This window comes from Oreochromis aureus, linkage group 4 (assembly GCF_013358895.1).
Source record: "Oreochromis aureus strain Israel breed Guangdong linkage group 4, ZZ_aureus, whole genome shotgun sequence".
NCBI lineage: Eukaryota > Metazoa > Chordata > Actinopteri > Cichliformes > Cichlidae > Oreochromis > Oreochromis aureus.
The window spans coordinates 14,287,522-14,303,486 of record NC_052945.1 but is presented as its reverse complement, the minus strand read 5'-3'; the positions used below and the strand labels follow the sequence as shown (position 1 = coordinate 14,303,486).

Sequence of the window (15,965 nt, the reverse complement as noted above, 5' to 3'; positions counted from 1 at the left end):
CTGAATGAGTGTCCCAGTCTGCCAAAGAGTACATTAATAAACAAACTAATAAATAAGAACGATATAAAACCTCTTTTTGGACTAGAAACCTCAAACAGGCGCTGCAGCTTTCCATTGGTCGTCACTGCCACGGGGGCGGGGATATGCGCACGTGTTTTTAAAGTCTGTCTTTGCAACCACAAAAATCTTCTTCAGTATTGCTGGAGAGGGTTATGGCAGAATTTACAGCTCCACACGAGAAGCCAGAAGAAAATAATAACAGAACCTCGAGATTTAAAAAAAGGGCAAAGTGCGCATATCTGGCGCGCATATGGGACTTAAAAGAAACTATCCAATTTGCAGCCAAGGACTAACAGGTAGGTAAAAACGTGTTGTGGGAATGTTCTTGTAGTAATGGATATGGGGACTTTAGGAGTAGTTGAATGTGCGTATTGATGTTGTCACGTTTTTTAAGGAACGAAAAGTTTTAATCAGAAAATAATACCACTTCTAAAAAAAGTTCATTTATCCATTGGTGTACTAGTAGTATATAATAATGTTATTGTTAGTGTAGTGTGGTTTCGGAGACTGCAGGATGTGAACTGGATATTCTGCAATGACTGTCTTTGATTTGAACTAAACTGCAGTAAGTGTAATATACATGCACGGGGTGTTTTGTTGTTGTTGTTTTTTTAATTTTTATAAGTTGTTAATTGTATAATAAAAAAAGATCAGAAATAACACACAGCATATATATATATATATATATATATATATACACACACACACACACATATATATATTTCATAGATGCCATCTGCTGAGTGATTGGCTATATCTATCGATTTCTGTAATGAAAAATAGAGCACCTTTATGTAACCAGTTTCCATCTGCCTCAGCTGTTAGCTCTAAATGAGAACACATGCAAAACAAACAATCCCAGGTTGTGCAGCCTTTGGAAGCCTTTTCTGTCACCATGAAACAACCTGCAGTAATAAGTGATGTGATAGTGAGCAGATAAAAGCTAACTGAGCGGGAAAGGACTGAATAGTGCAATAAGGAAGGAAGCTTGCTATGCACTCAGTGAAGGTTTATCAGCACTTGCAAAGCTGGAGATCTGAATCCACAGTAAGTGTTTGAGTTTGTGTCCCACAATACACCAGTATAATTGCTTGTATAAGACTCCTTGCAAGCGTAGGGGAGAAAACAAAACAAGATAGAATATTTTTAACTTGGAACAAGCATGGTTTAAATTTCCTGTAAAGTAAATACCAAGTAAAATCCATTTAAAACCTGAAACCTATTAAACAAAATGTTTTGGCATGCTTTGCTCTGTGTAAATGGTGCCTCATATTGTGAGTAGCCTGTTGCTGTTTCTAGTTGACCCCACAATGACATCATAATAAGTTGAGAAAACGGAGATGATGCAGGGAAACCACGTCCAGCAAATCTTATCCCATGTGACCCTTGACAATATCCAAAACTATTTAAATGACTTGTGCTATCAAAAAGCTTCGTTTTTTTTTGTTTTTTTTTAAATGGGCTACAATTTCAGAGTTAAGCACAATCAGAATATGCACTGAAAAGGGCTCTGGACTTCATTTATGTACTTCAGATGTGAAACTCCGATGAGATAATGAGTTTAAAAAGTGGAGCGGGGATTTATTTTGGCACCACCAGAGTGTGTCTGGCTGTCCATAACCTTTTGTAGCCTGTGGTGTTGTATTTTAATGGACCTCTCATGCCACACACATCAAGTCAATAGCTTTTCTAATTTAGCTGTCCTTGTTGTTCTGTTACATATAAAGCAAGGCTACTGGTTCATTAACTGTGGTTCAGGGCAACTCTCTATTCGCTCAGTAATGAAATGTAATAACTTGTGAATGTGCTGTAGGTTTTTACATAGATGCAACATGTGATTTTGTTATGTCTGTCCAGAGCTGCAGCTTGTACTGTATTTTTCTTTGAGAGCCTCACTGTATTAACATGAGCTTGATCTATAATTTGACTCAGTTCCCCAAGGACGGGCCTGCCCTAATTAATACTTATATTAAGCAGTGTAAACATCCTTTCCTACTTTGCCAGGTGTCTAATACTTTCCTTCTATTACTGCTAATCTATGCACAATCTGTTGACTGTGCTTTCTGACTGCTCAGGACACACTGTTTATGCATTTTCTGAGAGTATACTACAATTGTGCTATTAACTTTGGATGTGCACTGCATTATTTATTTAACAGCTACCACACACCTAGCTGTGCTGATCTTTGTTGTCTCTCTGTCTATAATTTCCACAGCCCACTTTACTAATGAGGTTCAAGCCAGGCATCAAAGAAGAGTGACCAGCCCTCACCAACAGTGCTCAGCACTGGCAGAGAAGCACAGACCTAGTCTCCCCCGTCCCTCACAGGACTGAGTCCTGTTTCCCACATTTTCTGCACAAGTTTGTCCTCAAGATCATTTAAAACTGTTTCTCCAACGCTTCTACCAAAAACTTAGACTGTTTTCCAAAGCAGAATCGGCCCAGCCCTCCCAAGAGGAAACTATGGGGAGTGTGAGAGGCCACCGTTACAGCATTGTGTCCTCTGAGGAAGATGGCATGAAGCTGGCGAATATTGCCGTGCCAAACGGCTATGGCAATGGCAACGTCAACAAGGGGCATACGCAACACCAACATCAGAGCCGCTTTGTCAGGAAGGATGGCCACTGCAATGTGCAGTTTATCAATATGAGCGAGAAAGGCCAGCGTTACCTGGCAGATATCTTCACCACCTGCGTGGACATTCGCTGGCGCTGGATGCTGGTCGTATTCTGCCTTTCTTTCCTGCTGTCATGGCTCTTTTTTGGCTTTGTCTTTTGGTTAGTGGCTCTCTCTTATGGGGACTTGCAGAATGAGACTCAGATGTGTGTTTCCAACGTGGACAGTTTTACTGCTGCTTTTTTGTTCTCAGTGGAGACACAAACCACAATTGGCTATGGTTATCGCTATGTGACAGAGGAATGCCCCATTGCTGTTTTTATGGTCGTCTTCCAAAGCATCGTAGGCTGCATCATTGATGCTTTTATCATCGGTGCCGTCATGGCCAAGATGGCAAAGCCCAAAAAGAGGAATGAGACGCTGGTGTTCAGTCACTATGCTACAGTGGCCATGAGAGACGGCAAGCTTTGCCTGATGTGGCGGGTGGGAAACCTGAGGAAGAGTCACCTGGTGGAGGCCCACGTAAGGGCCCAACTCCTCAAGTCCCGTACCACTGCCGAGGGAGAGTTCATCCCTCTCGATCAGGTAGACATCGACGTAGGCTTTGACAGTGGGATTGACAGAATTTTCTTGGTGTCTCCAATTACCATTGTTCATGAGATTGATGAGGACAGCCCATTTTATGAGCTGAGCAAGCAGGAGTTGGAAACGTCAGAGTTTGAGATTGTGGTGATCCTGGAGGGCATGGTCGAGGCCACAGCCATGACTACTCAGTGTCGGAGCTCCTATATTGCCAGCGAGATCCTCTGGGGCCACCGCTTTGAGCCAGTGCTCTTTGAAGAAAAGAACTACTATAAAGTGGACTATTCTCGCTTTGACAACACCTATGAGGTGCCCAGCACGCCCAGCTGTAGTGCCAGGGAACTGGCTGAGAAGAAGTCCACTGCCTCTAGCTCGAGGAACTCCTTTTGTTATGAGAATGAAGTGGCTCTTGAAAAAGTTGAAATGGAGGAGGAGTTTGAGGAGGAAGAAAACATGGTAATGAGGGGTGTTGAGGTTTGCGCACTTGAGGACAGAAACACAGATGAGGTGTTAGACTCTGAATGCAACCTTGACTCTTTGCCTTTAGAGTCAAGGCCATTGACGGCAGAATCAGAAATATGACCCCAGGTTAAAAACTGTCACAGGGTACGTGAAGTTTCATATGACTTGGGTCTCGATTGCTGTGTTTGAAAATACAGGGCAAATAAACCCTGCAATTTGAGTATGAACTTCTCAGTATGCAGAAGCTCTCACATGAAACAACACGTAGAGACAAATGTGTTGTGTATGGTGTAAGTGGTGAGAGATTAACTGGTTGCATGGTGCCAGAGGAATAAAATGGGATAGATGCCTTCGCTAATACACACTGTGCAGTTTGTTTCTGTGCACAATGCAGAATATTATCCACGGTAAAACATTTTACTAGAATAGTCAGTTCATTTAATGACTAAATTTGCCTATTTAATCAATTGCATATTCCCAGTTTGCACTTTTTGCATGTGGTTCATCTATGGTGTAATACCTCATCCTTGTGGAATAAATGTCACAAGGCTGTGATTAGCTAGACTAATTTTACATATATGTAATTTTATACATATATAAAAAACAAGGAATTATTTGAATCACAGGTTTTCATCATTCTTTCCGGCAACAATCCAAACCTATGAGTTTTTAATCATAAATTTAATGACAACATTTTTGTTTAACAGGCTATAACATTTTTACAAGTTTAACCACCATTAAATAAACAAGGTATCATTTGTTAATGAGCTGGTCTCTTAGCAAAGTTTATTTGCAGTATTCTTCAATGTGTTGGTCTGAAAGCTCGATTGAGGAAAATTATGTCTTGCACAGATTACGGGCATAAGTACACTGCTGTCCTCAACCTATCATCTTGTCTATAGAGCATCTCTTGCAATGTGTGCCTTAACAGACGTCTTAGTCCCAGTAGAGGCACTCAGGTGGTTTGGCTTCGACTGCGCACACAATGCATTAGATGTAAACCAGAAGAAGTAGCGTTAAGATGTGATTCATTGTGCAATATACTGCCACTTCTTACAGGTCTTTGTGTTGTAATGTGCAATACTGTTCAGTGGTGGAAAGTGGCAGGAAGCTCAACCTTGAGCCAAGGCTATGAATGTTGATGACAGCTGCTGCTAAGTTACATATTGTATGTCAGACAGAAATCTAGAAGCCAAAATGTATTATTTGTGTTTTAAAGCGTTTTGAAGTTTGCTGATGCAGCCTATAGTTTTATTTCTAGCTATAGACAAGCATGACTCTTGTCGGTGTGTTTTCCAAAGCTTTAGTGCACTTTCTTCCTCACTTGAGATTTTTCCTCCCAGTAAGAGCAGAAACTGTGTTATTTCCCTAAAAGCCAGATGTGCACATATTAATTAGACGCAACTGTAACACATCTGTTAGTTAATTGGAAACTTGAACTGATCCTCATCTAACAGCTTGGCTTTTGAAACACTGAATTATTTGAATAGCTTTTTAACATGTTATTTTAACATCAGTGTTCTTGGCAACTTGGGAGATTTGCAGAATTTGGACACCTCCTTTTTAACCTTCTAGCTTCCTTACTGTGGGTCTTGTGAAGTTATTTGTCATTTCTGAATGGACCCCTGCTTTGTCTTATGAAAGATCAGGACTAATAATTCACTTACAATCAGAAATCCTGGCCGGATGGAGAGGGCTTGACTTCAGTCTTACATAACATTAAGCTTTACCTATTACTCTAGGAGTTATTATGACACATTCGAGCGTGGATAATGTCAGTGGATGCCAGAACACTGTAATGCTTTTTTGGTAAGGAAATCTCACATGGGCACTTCTCCTGTCTTAGATTTTTATTTTTCTACCAGGGTCTTCCCACCTTCCTGCACAAACCACAGACTGAACAGATTTTTTTTTTATCTTTTGTAAATTATAATGCAAATACTGTATTCTGATATTGCAGTTGTTGAAAACAGTTTGTCCTTTTTTCAATAAAAAATAAATAAATAAAATGAAATCATCATGAAGTTGATGCATTAATTGTAAACTCCGCATCATGGAGATATTGTGTCTGCATGACCTTGTGATCTGACTATCCATCCTGCTCTGTCGCTTTCCCTAGCAAAACTTTATCAAGAGCTGTGTGGTGCTGTGACCCAAATTTCCAGCTGTCAAAGCTAACGCCATCAATTTCTGTATTTCAACAAACTGATTCACTCCACCTCTGTGAAAGCCCACAGTGGCAGGTGGCTTAACTGGATATAATTTTTAATGACACAATGGAAATAATTTCTACTTCACTTTTCTCTGCCTTTTTCCGTAAACTGTGGGAAATAAATTCTGCGGTGTACAATTTCTCAAGGAAAAGTGTTGATGTGTAACAGTATAATATCAGAATGGGTAGCTCTGTTACTCAAATCCTTTGCTAAGATTTTATTTTGAATGGAAATGCTCTCAAATTCTCTTAGATACTTCAGTTGAAGTGATATATGTGCTGCTCAGTAAAACAAATTGCGTAACAAACCAATATTCTAGATGCAATATGCAGAGAGGATATGCACCGTGCAATGCCTCTAATTCCGCATTTACATGCACAAAATACTATATAGCTGAATAGTAGCTGAACTTCTGTTTTGCAGCTTGACACGGCTGTCTGCAAATTTAGCTATTTTCCATCCACAGCACAGACTGATCCTAGTCTCATCCATGCTGAATGCAACAGATTGATCTCGCACATCCGCTGGGAGGCAGTGGGCCGATTTGATTTGTTTCTGCATAGGAAGTGGCCCGAGCCTCTGGGCTTTTTCCACATTAGCCAATCAAAATGCCACAAAGCTACAGTTTGGAATAAAATTAAGGGTTCCTCCATAGCAAATTAATTTTAGTTCAACAATTACAATTTTCTTGCTGTCAAAGAAAGGCAAAAAAAAATTCAATTTAATTCTTATTAGCTGTAAAATGTAAAATCCTATAAAGCCAGATCCATATTTGTAGCTTCCTTCTAAAAATATCCTCTTAATTTCACCAGTATCACCTCTAAACTTTTGCCATGATCGCAAAGAAATTTCACTGGATGCGGATGGTGGATGGTGGCTGTTTAGTCCATGCTGCGTGCCCTGTTTGAAAGAAATCGACAGCCAGCGCCGGCCTGAGAGCTCCTGTCAATGCTTCTGATGACGTCTCTCTGGCGAATTCCCTTGAACTGGCTTATTAGCAATAGACTGATCAGTTTGACCTTCAGATTAGAAGGGTGAATGTAAACATAAACAATTAACCAGCAGAGTCAACCAACACGCGAAAGAACATACAGTCACTGGTTCATGTTAAATATGGTAGCAGTTGCAGCAATTTAAAAAAAAAAAAACCTCTGACATACTCCATGTTTCAGACCTGAACATAAATAACACATTAAGATATGACCTCCTGTCAAGTCTGTAAAGGCAGAAATGTCCCTGGATTATCTCAATGGCCATCGCTTGCTTAAAGTTTATGGTCATAATTTTAAAATGTATTAAAAACACAGTCATATTTATTGCTCAGGAGGAAGACTGTCTGTAGTCTGGAAAGTTGGTCACATCTAGGAGGGAATTATATCAGAAAAACTATCCGAGCCTCATCTTATGTGGGCCACATCCGCAGCTTGTCGCTTTATAAATAGCTGTAACAGTGTGTTTGCCCTGAATTAATGTCCTAAGTGTCCTGGTGAGGTCATCAGGCGGCAACACTAAGATTAATGCTGTAAATCAGATTTGAAAAAAAGAGAGGGGGATTATAGAGGAGTTTCCTCTTTATTGTGAAAACAAATTGTGAAAATCCAAGACAGTGACATGTGTGCGTTTGCCTGATTAAATGACTCCGGTCTCTTTGTTTTCATGGGGTTAACCTTGAATCATGAGTTGTAGCAGGTTGCCACCGGACTTAATTTTCAGCCCCGAAGACCTGATCTGTGTCAGTTGTTTTGGCTTATTGTTTCTGGTCATCTAACAGCTAAGACATCTCTGTTACAGTCACATCAAACACTAGTTTAGCTCAAGCAAGCCACTTATTTTTCCTGATAGATCAGCTGATCTGAATGCCACATCACATCAGCTCATGGTTCAGCTTACATCCTTCTATGCATCATTTTGGCAAATCTAATATAAGGCATGCACCCCACCTCAATCCTAGGAGTTTCCAAAGATGTGTCTGACCTGCCTGCTGCATTTTGTACAGTTGGTCTTGAATCTGATCTCCCTACTTTACGCTTTTTTAAGTATGAGCATAGTTGAGCCAGGCCATAGAGTGGAGCCATACTGCTGCAAATGTAAATTTTCTGTTAAACTACACCTTTTACTAAACAAACCTCTGAAATTGGGATTAAGAGACAGCATCGGCATTTCGGATATACTAAACAGTGTTTCGGGCCTTGGATTTTGCAATAATATAACTAATGGCAAGTATATGTAAACCTCATAGAAAGTCTGTGATATATTGCTGTCACATAAGAAGACGGGGAATGCCACAAAATTCAGTAATTCAATTATAAATTAGCCTTTTATAAATCCTTGAACTTTAGTGTAAATAGGGGGGAAAGACACCATGACACCATAATGTTGTTCTGTGAGTGCATCAGGATTAAATTAGGTAATTATATAATTCTGATGACATGGCAATTACATAAGTCTTCTTGGTAGATCTGGCAGTGCAATGGAGGCCTGCTGACTGTCAGTCGATGATGGCGGTAGGGTGAGTGACAATGGGGCAAACATACTGATACTCACCTGCTGTATTTAAATTGTCACACCAAAAATGATCATGTTGCCATATTTCTTGTGTAAGGACACTGCTGCAGGAGAAATGCTTACCCATTTAAACAAAAGAAATGCAATCTGAACAGTGCGGAAGCCCGTGACTGGTAATGGGATTAACTCTTACACAAGCACTCAGAATCTAGCATTATATAGAAGAAAATCAATTTTTGTCTCTATGTGTGATTTATATTCACACATAGATTTTTATTCTGTAGATTTGCAGGCCACTAAACACAGAACACTGCGAAAAAAACAAAGCAACATTTAGAATTTTTCCAATCTGAACTTATAACAAACGTATAACAAGTATAACACAGTGCGTTGCATTTCTGAAGTAAATTTGTCCTTTAAAAATGCACTGTAAAAAAAGTTCATCTGATTCTAAAGAGAATTTCATGGTTTGATCCAGGAGTTGAAGTTGTATGATGACTGCTTTCACACTTATTACAGGATGTCATTGGGGCAGTTTGAGCTCTTGTTGTCAGAGCTGTGGCCACAAATGGCAAATTATTTCAGACGTGGAGCAGCATCATCCGTGTGTACTCGGTAAAATAGTATTATTTTACTATTTGTATATTTACCGGTGCCAGATTTGCCAGTGTGCCAACACACTTGTTGCCAAATGCATTGGCTTGAGTAGGCTGATCTATTTATCTGAAAAATATGAAATATGAATAGCTGCAATAAGAAGATTCAAAAAATTCTTTTTAAAGCAGGAATATTGCACAGATTTTACGTGTCTATACGGTATATAAAGACCTTCATAGCCACAAAACTGATGTAAGCGGTATTTAGCATTAAAATATGCTAGCATGATAGTTGTTAGCACATTGATATAAGCATTTAGCACAGAGCCAGTAATTTTAGCATCTGAGATACCACGATACAATCAGTTTGGCATTTTCTGTTGGAGCCACACAGTTTTACAGTTCATTTTAAAAAGCAGGAGAGCCAGATCACAGATAAATGTGTTTCAAGAACACGGCCAACGCTGGACACACTTGTCAAAATCTTCTGCTGTTGAGTGTTTAAAGGAGTTCCTGGCTAATTTATTTATTGGTTTCATTTTATCAGCCCTGGCTATTTCAACTTGATTTTGCCGCCTTTGTGTTTTTTCAGCTGTTACTCAAGTTTCATTGTTTTGCCTACCAAGAAAAATTAAAAAAATATTTCATGTTACATTGTAATGTGTAACAGGATTATGCTGTATCAAATTTCAAGTAATCCTTGCTAGTTTTTAATGTAGTTTCAGCTACAATAACCTTACACATTTGCACAAACACATACATACAAACAGCACACTGACACTCATTTTGGCCTCATCTTTGACAGCTGAGTGTCTCATGACACTCAGGGGAGGAACAGGAGAATCCAGCAGGTACAATATGTTGGATGGGATTCAGGCGTTTTCCATTCCCCGAGCCCGGTGAAAGACAATATGTATATTTATTCACAGTGGGTGTGTCCGCTCACACAAGCAGCAACAAAAACTGCATTCAGCAGATAGCAGTAGTCACATTTACATGCTGTCAGTTTATTGTTGTTCCCCCTTTGCATTCTCATTTCATGCAAATTTCGTTTTGCAAATATTGTCATTAAGGCACGGTGCATGCACGGGCTTGCAATCGTATATCTCATATCTCAGTAAATGCTTGTCTATTAATGCCTCTGATCTTCTGGCTCTGGCTCCTCTGACCTTGACAGAGACAGCCAGAGCCAGGAAACAAAAGTGATCCCAACTTTATGCTCATTGTTGGCTCATAACCAGTAGCACTTCGTACTTAGGGGACTTGGCTGTGTGCTGCATCACACTTTTTACTCATTTATTTTTTTAACCTATAATACAGTTGCTTCAGAAAATAAGAAGCAATAGCTAACATGCAGCCTTCCTGTCCTCCGTTTATACTGCACGCTTCCATTTCAGCATCCCCTGCTGTCAGTGTGGATCTACTTGCAGCTCAAATGAGTTACTCGTCCTGAGGTGGAAGTGATACATTATAGGATTAACAGGTGCAGGTAGTCATGATTGTTTTGTGTATCTCTGTCTCCTTAAATGTCTTCTTTCTGATTTACCCATTTTATGTCATTTTCCTGTTTCGTCATGCCTGCAAAAGTATCCGGTCTCCCCTTAAACTTGGTTAGCAAAGCCTGGAAAACAATAAAGGAAAATAAAACTTGTGATTTCATTGAAGGATAATTTAAATGGAACTGGATACTTGAGAAGGGTTTGTTTATGGTGACAGCTGAGGAGTGACGGATTCCTCTCAACTGTGTCCAGCCCTTGAGTGATAAAGGTCAACATTAAACCGGTCTTGTCAGCCAGCGACTCTTGTACATTCATATACAGAGCACAGCCAACTGCAGGTCTAAGTGCCAAACAGGGCATTGTTTATTTATGTCAACCAATATCCGACCAAATTGTGCTGGCCGTAAGACTAAATATTTTCTTATATACTTATTCAAATCTTCTTGATGATGTTTTCACAAAATAAATACAATTCCAGAGTTTGAAAATTGTGATAGAGATGACCCTTCGCTGTATTCACTGGCACCCAGTTCGACCACAAGCCTGTTTCTTTAAGAAGCGCACCAGCTGGCTCCATGTTCAAAGGATAAAACTGCTCATTCAGTGTTGTAAATCTGTTTTTGTGAATGGTGCGCTGTTACCTTTCCACTGAATGTGTGGCACAGCAGCTCCCTCAGGACAAAGCAGCTTCCACACCTAAAAGAGCCAACAGCCAGGGTTACCATAACGATATCTGGGCAACAAGCGACGTCAGCTCCAGTAAGGAACCCTCTGCGGGGTAAACAGAGACACAAAACAAACTTGGAATCAAACTCCTGTTGTTTGTTCGGCGTCCCGAATAGATGATGATAGTATGACATGTTTAATTATTTTTAGAGCTCATGTGACAGGCTGCATGGCTGAACCTTTGCTCCCCGGTAGATCTCTGCTGCTCCTGCTGTTGCTGCGCTTAGTGTGACTGCTTTTATCTGATTTGCAATGAGGCACGCAACACTTTACTATATTTGCCTTTTCATATTATTTTTATAGAATTAGCTTGGGAGCTATTCTTCACCAAACTCAAAGTGTGGTAAGGTAACAAATACTGTATAAACAGCCAATAAATTTAGAGTAAATATTTAGTCTCTGTTTCGCAGAGGATGAATTCTGTAGAGCCAAAATGAAAATTATGATTAACAAAAACAGTTTGCAGTAAAATTTGATTCAGATATTCAAGTTCTAAGATTATATATGTTAGAATATTTCTGCAAATGTAATCAGTGATTCTTTTCAACATCTGCTTGGCAATTAGACATCACTATTAATGCAGTATTATTTAACACTTAGAGCGCAAAATATGCTTGTTGGAAACTATTCTGTGCAGTGGTGACCTTTCTTGCATTATTACTGTAATCATCACTCAAACATCATCAAACAAAAATCCATGGATGGATAAAAACTGAGTATATTCAGTTTGTTTAGCGTGTTTATAGTGAATGTGCTAATGAGCCCACCTCATTTTTAGAGCAGATAATATTGCTGAACCTAAACCTGACCAACTGATGCAACCCTGAATAATAGCACTGCATCCACAGGCTTGTTGAGTACTCACTAAGGAGCCATGGGCACATCACTTCATCTGCCTCTCCTCTTACCCTGATACATCATCACTCTCTAAAAGAGTAAATCTGGACTCATCAGACCACATGACCATTTTCCATCACTCCAGTTCAATCTTTATGTTTCCCAGCAACGTGAAGCCTTTTTTTCTTGATTAGCCTAGCTGATAAGTTCTCTTCTATATTGTGCATGTAGAAATGTTCTTAAACAGTTGTGACTTCTACTCTTGATTTTTTTTTTCTGATTTGATTTCAAGATTTTCTTTCTACCACATTTCTTCCTTGAGGATCCAGCCAGATTTTAATAACATGTTCTTACCCCAATTTTAATAGTTTCAGCAACCTCTTTAGGATATGTCTTCTTACAGGGTTATTTTTTTAAAAAGGAGAAGCAACTCACTGCATCAATTAGGGTTAATTAGCCTGCTGTCAGCCAAAACTCATATTCACTGTGCTGCTGTGGTTACTCGATGCATTGTTTGAACTCAGATGACCTTGGATATCTGTTAATGTCAGATAGAAATGGTCTCACATAGGAGAGGTAGCTGTCTGATACTATAACTGTTAATCATGGAAGAGACGAAGCAGGAGTTGCAGCGACACACCATCACAGAGATGTGGGGCAGACCCAAAGTGAATGCGGTCATCTTCCTCCTTGCTTTAAATTTAATTCACGCAGAACAAGATTAGAGGATCCAATCAGTGGTGACACTGAACCTGGCACCCAGTGGAATGAGACACCAGGGAGGCCTAATCATCCCCATGACTCCACTCAGCTGCAGCAGGCCAATGAAATCCCCTCCAGACTAAGCAGATGGTCGATATCATCTTCTTTCTTTTCTAGGTGAGATTATCTTTTAGGCTTCAGACCTTACAAGTGGATGTTTACTGCAGTGGTGGCCTTTCTGCTATCCGGTTGTGGGACGCTAATGTTTCCCACTGCTGTGTGAGACCCAAAGTATACAAACTGGGAAAGGGTCGCCAATGTTCCCAGTGTGTTACAGTGATCATCACATCATGGATTTTATACATGCATACATTGAATTTCTAGTATTATAATAAAATATAACTGAAATAAATTGAAGGGAAGCAAACTTTTTCTTGAGTCACAAAGACTCTAAAAATATTTAACATATTAAATAAATATTTAACTAAGCAAAAAGCTCTCCCATTAAAAAATAAGTAAATAATACAGACCAAAATACACACACACACACACACACACACACACACACACACACACACACACACACACACACACACAAGTAATTTCCTCATTATGCTCGGGCTGCAATTTCTCCAAACAAGAAGATTATTTCTTACGTCACAGCACAATTTTCTCTTCGGCCCTGCCTGTCCTGAGATTACAGAGGTAGTTTATGCTTGATTTAAGCAGGTCGCCCCAAAGGAAAACAATGCAGAAAAAAGCTCGGCATGAGGTGACACGTGATCCCCTGATTAGGAACTCAAGAGGGGAAAGAGTGAAAGGGAAAGAGCAGGCCAAGGTTGACATGATAAGACTTGTGTCCTTTACAGTAAATTATCAAAAATAATTATGTAACATTTAATATTATCAGCTTTATCGCTTTAAAAGCAAATACACAATATATCACTAAACCAGTACCTGTAGTAAGACAAGTGATACATATGATAATGATACATCATCGCACCTCTGGCAAACTAAGTAATGTGTTGCATAGCAGGGTAACAAAGTAGGCACTGGCTATCCAGTGCAGTCTAATTAATGTGATGTAAAAGAGCCACAAGAGTAACAGAAGCTACTGTATCTCTGCTCAAGTAGAGCACTGAAAACAGGGCAAGTTTTCTGTCCAAAGAGAGTAACGGGTAACAGAAGAGGAGCAGCACACCACTTAAGGACATCCTCGTGCCAGAGAGAGGGATCGGCTTTACACCTGTGGGCTAGGTAATCAACGTCGTGCCCTGATCTCTTTACTTTCCTTGTCACTTACAGCACCTTGGAAGCAGCACAAAGACCAAGCCAGGAAAAGTCAGCCTTCTGATCTCAAGAAAGCAAGAGTTATACAAGCAAAAGGGAGTGGGAAAAAAGGAAGTGCCGTGCCAGAATTTAAGTGAAAATGATGTACTTGCAATGCTGTGACCCCATGTGAATGTGCATGTGACGCACTCTTTTGTCAACTGAAAGATTACTTTGAAAAGGAGACGCAGCACATACGCCATCATCCTTTTTCCCAGAAGCCAGGATTATTTGTGTCATTTAAATTTTGGCAGACTTTGAAATAATCTGGACAAAAGTCAACTGCTTTGCCAAGTCTATTTTAAAAACAATACATCATCCCTTTCGTGAGAGACGATTACTTTCCATCGCTAATTAAAAGAAGAGGGGGGAAAAAAGTGAATGGGGCGTGTTAAGGGATATTGATGCAATCACTGGATCTAGCAGGGCCACTGGAGCTGGATCAGCTGACTGGCCCTGCTCCTGAAAGCAAATCATAGCACTGGAAAGAAAGCGCTTCCACTTTTCACAGTGGCTGTTTGAAGATAAAAGATGATCATGAGCTGATGAAACGAGGTTTACGTATGCACTATTTGTAAGTCTCATTAGGACTGAAAGTCTGGTGTTTTTTCCATCCTGGTTTTATTGCATGAACAGGCACAGAGAGGCAGAGAGGTATTCAAGATGAAAAGCATCTAACTTTGGGATTCTGTGCAAAAAGGTTTAAAAAAAACAAAGCAAAACATTAATTTACGAATTACCGAAACTCCATATTTAAGTAAAAATATGGAGGCTGAGTCTTTCAGAAATAAAGATGGGCAGGGATTACCCTTGTTCAGTGAAGGCTACAGTGGCCTCCCTACAACCCAGACCTTTCACACAATTTAAAAACTAAATCAGAGGAAAACTGCAAGAATTAAAAAATGTTTGGCTTTCAAAACTTTAGCAGCTGGTTCCCTCACTTCCCAGTGCTTAAAGGTTGCCAGTCAAAGAAGAGATGATGACTCAGAAGATGTTTTCATTCAAACTAGACTGGCAACACTGAAGAAGTAGAGACTGATCTGCAGATAATCTCAGTTAATCACTGTACTATTTGTGAATCAGTTATTGACTAATCTTGGTGTATTGGTGCAATGGCACTGATGCACTGGGAATGTATGCTGTTTTAGATAATAGACATTTTTCTAGGCACTTTTGCTCTTTAGCTACCACTTTGCACCTGTCTCCCAGGAGCTTGAGCAACTATTTAGTGTACGGTTGACAGATCCTGTAAGATAAGGATTAGCAACAGGAATGTAATTGGTCACCATGTGGCCATTTAGTGTGTGCAAATGTATCTGTGCACTAATTTTAGTGCAAAGTCAATTCCTAGGTGTAGCACACACACACACACACTCACCTGTTTTCTCCTTTGTCCTCCCCTGGGCCTGAATACTATTTACAGGTTCCAGGAAGAGATCAAGGATGTGGGGGAGATACTTGAGGAGGTTTTAGGTGCTTGACTGGTGTTTTAGAATCATATTGTGTCAATATTAGACACTGCACATGAGTTCCAGTTTTATTGTTTCCTATTGGAAAAACAATGACACAATATCCTCCAGGCTACAGAGAAGAAGGACCGTCTTTTTCAGGAAAGGCCAAGCTAGAATCTTATAGCAGACGAGAACGGGAGAGCATTTCCAGCAACTGGTCTCCTCAGTTCCTAAATCTTTACTGACTGTTATTAAAAGAACCGTGGATGCTACACAGTGCTAAACATGGGCTTTGTCCCAGATCTTTTGAAATATATTGCTGCTATCAAATTCAAAATGAGCTAATATTTTTCATGAAATACTGAAAATGTCTCACTTTAAATACTT

At 39.8% G+C, this 15,965-nt stretch overlaps 1 protein-coding gene and 1 long non-coding RNA gene across 2 annotated transcripts; both read left to right on the top strand.

Annotated features, from left to right (window-relative positions):
* Window positions 1–157: 157 nt before the first annotated feature.
* On the top strand, window positions 158–5,688 carry LOC116325209 (inward rectifier potassium channel 2-like). The gene is made up of 2 exons (XM_039610733.1): window positions 158–356; window positions 2,276–5,688. Exon 2 carries the CDS (start codon window positions 2,524–2,526, stop codon window positions 3,838–3,840), a length of 1,317 nt encoding a protein of 438 aa, XP_039466667.1. The 5' UTR covers window positions 158–356; window positions 2,276–2,523; the 3' UTR covers window positions 3,841–5,688.
* Window positions 5,689–11,224: 5,536 nt separating this feature from the next.
* LOC120439815 lies at window positions 11,225–14,177 on the top strand. Its single transcript, XR_005612794.1, has 3 exons — window positions 11,225–11,311; window positions 12,811–12,975; window positions 14,104–14,177. It is a non-coding gene; the product is annotated as an uncharacterized LOC120439815 (long non-coding RNA).
* The last annotated feature ends 1,788 nt before the right edge of the window (window positions 14,178–15,965 follow it).

Coding starts and splice junctions, on each gene's coding strand:
- LOC116325209 (XM_039610733.1), top strand. CDS start 2,524: ATGGGGAGTGTGAGAGGCCACCGTTACAGCATTGTGTCCTCTGAGGAA.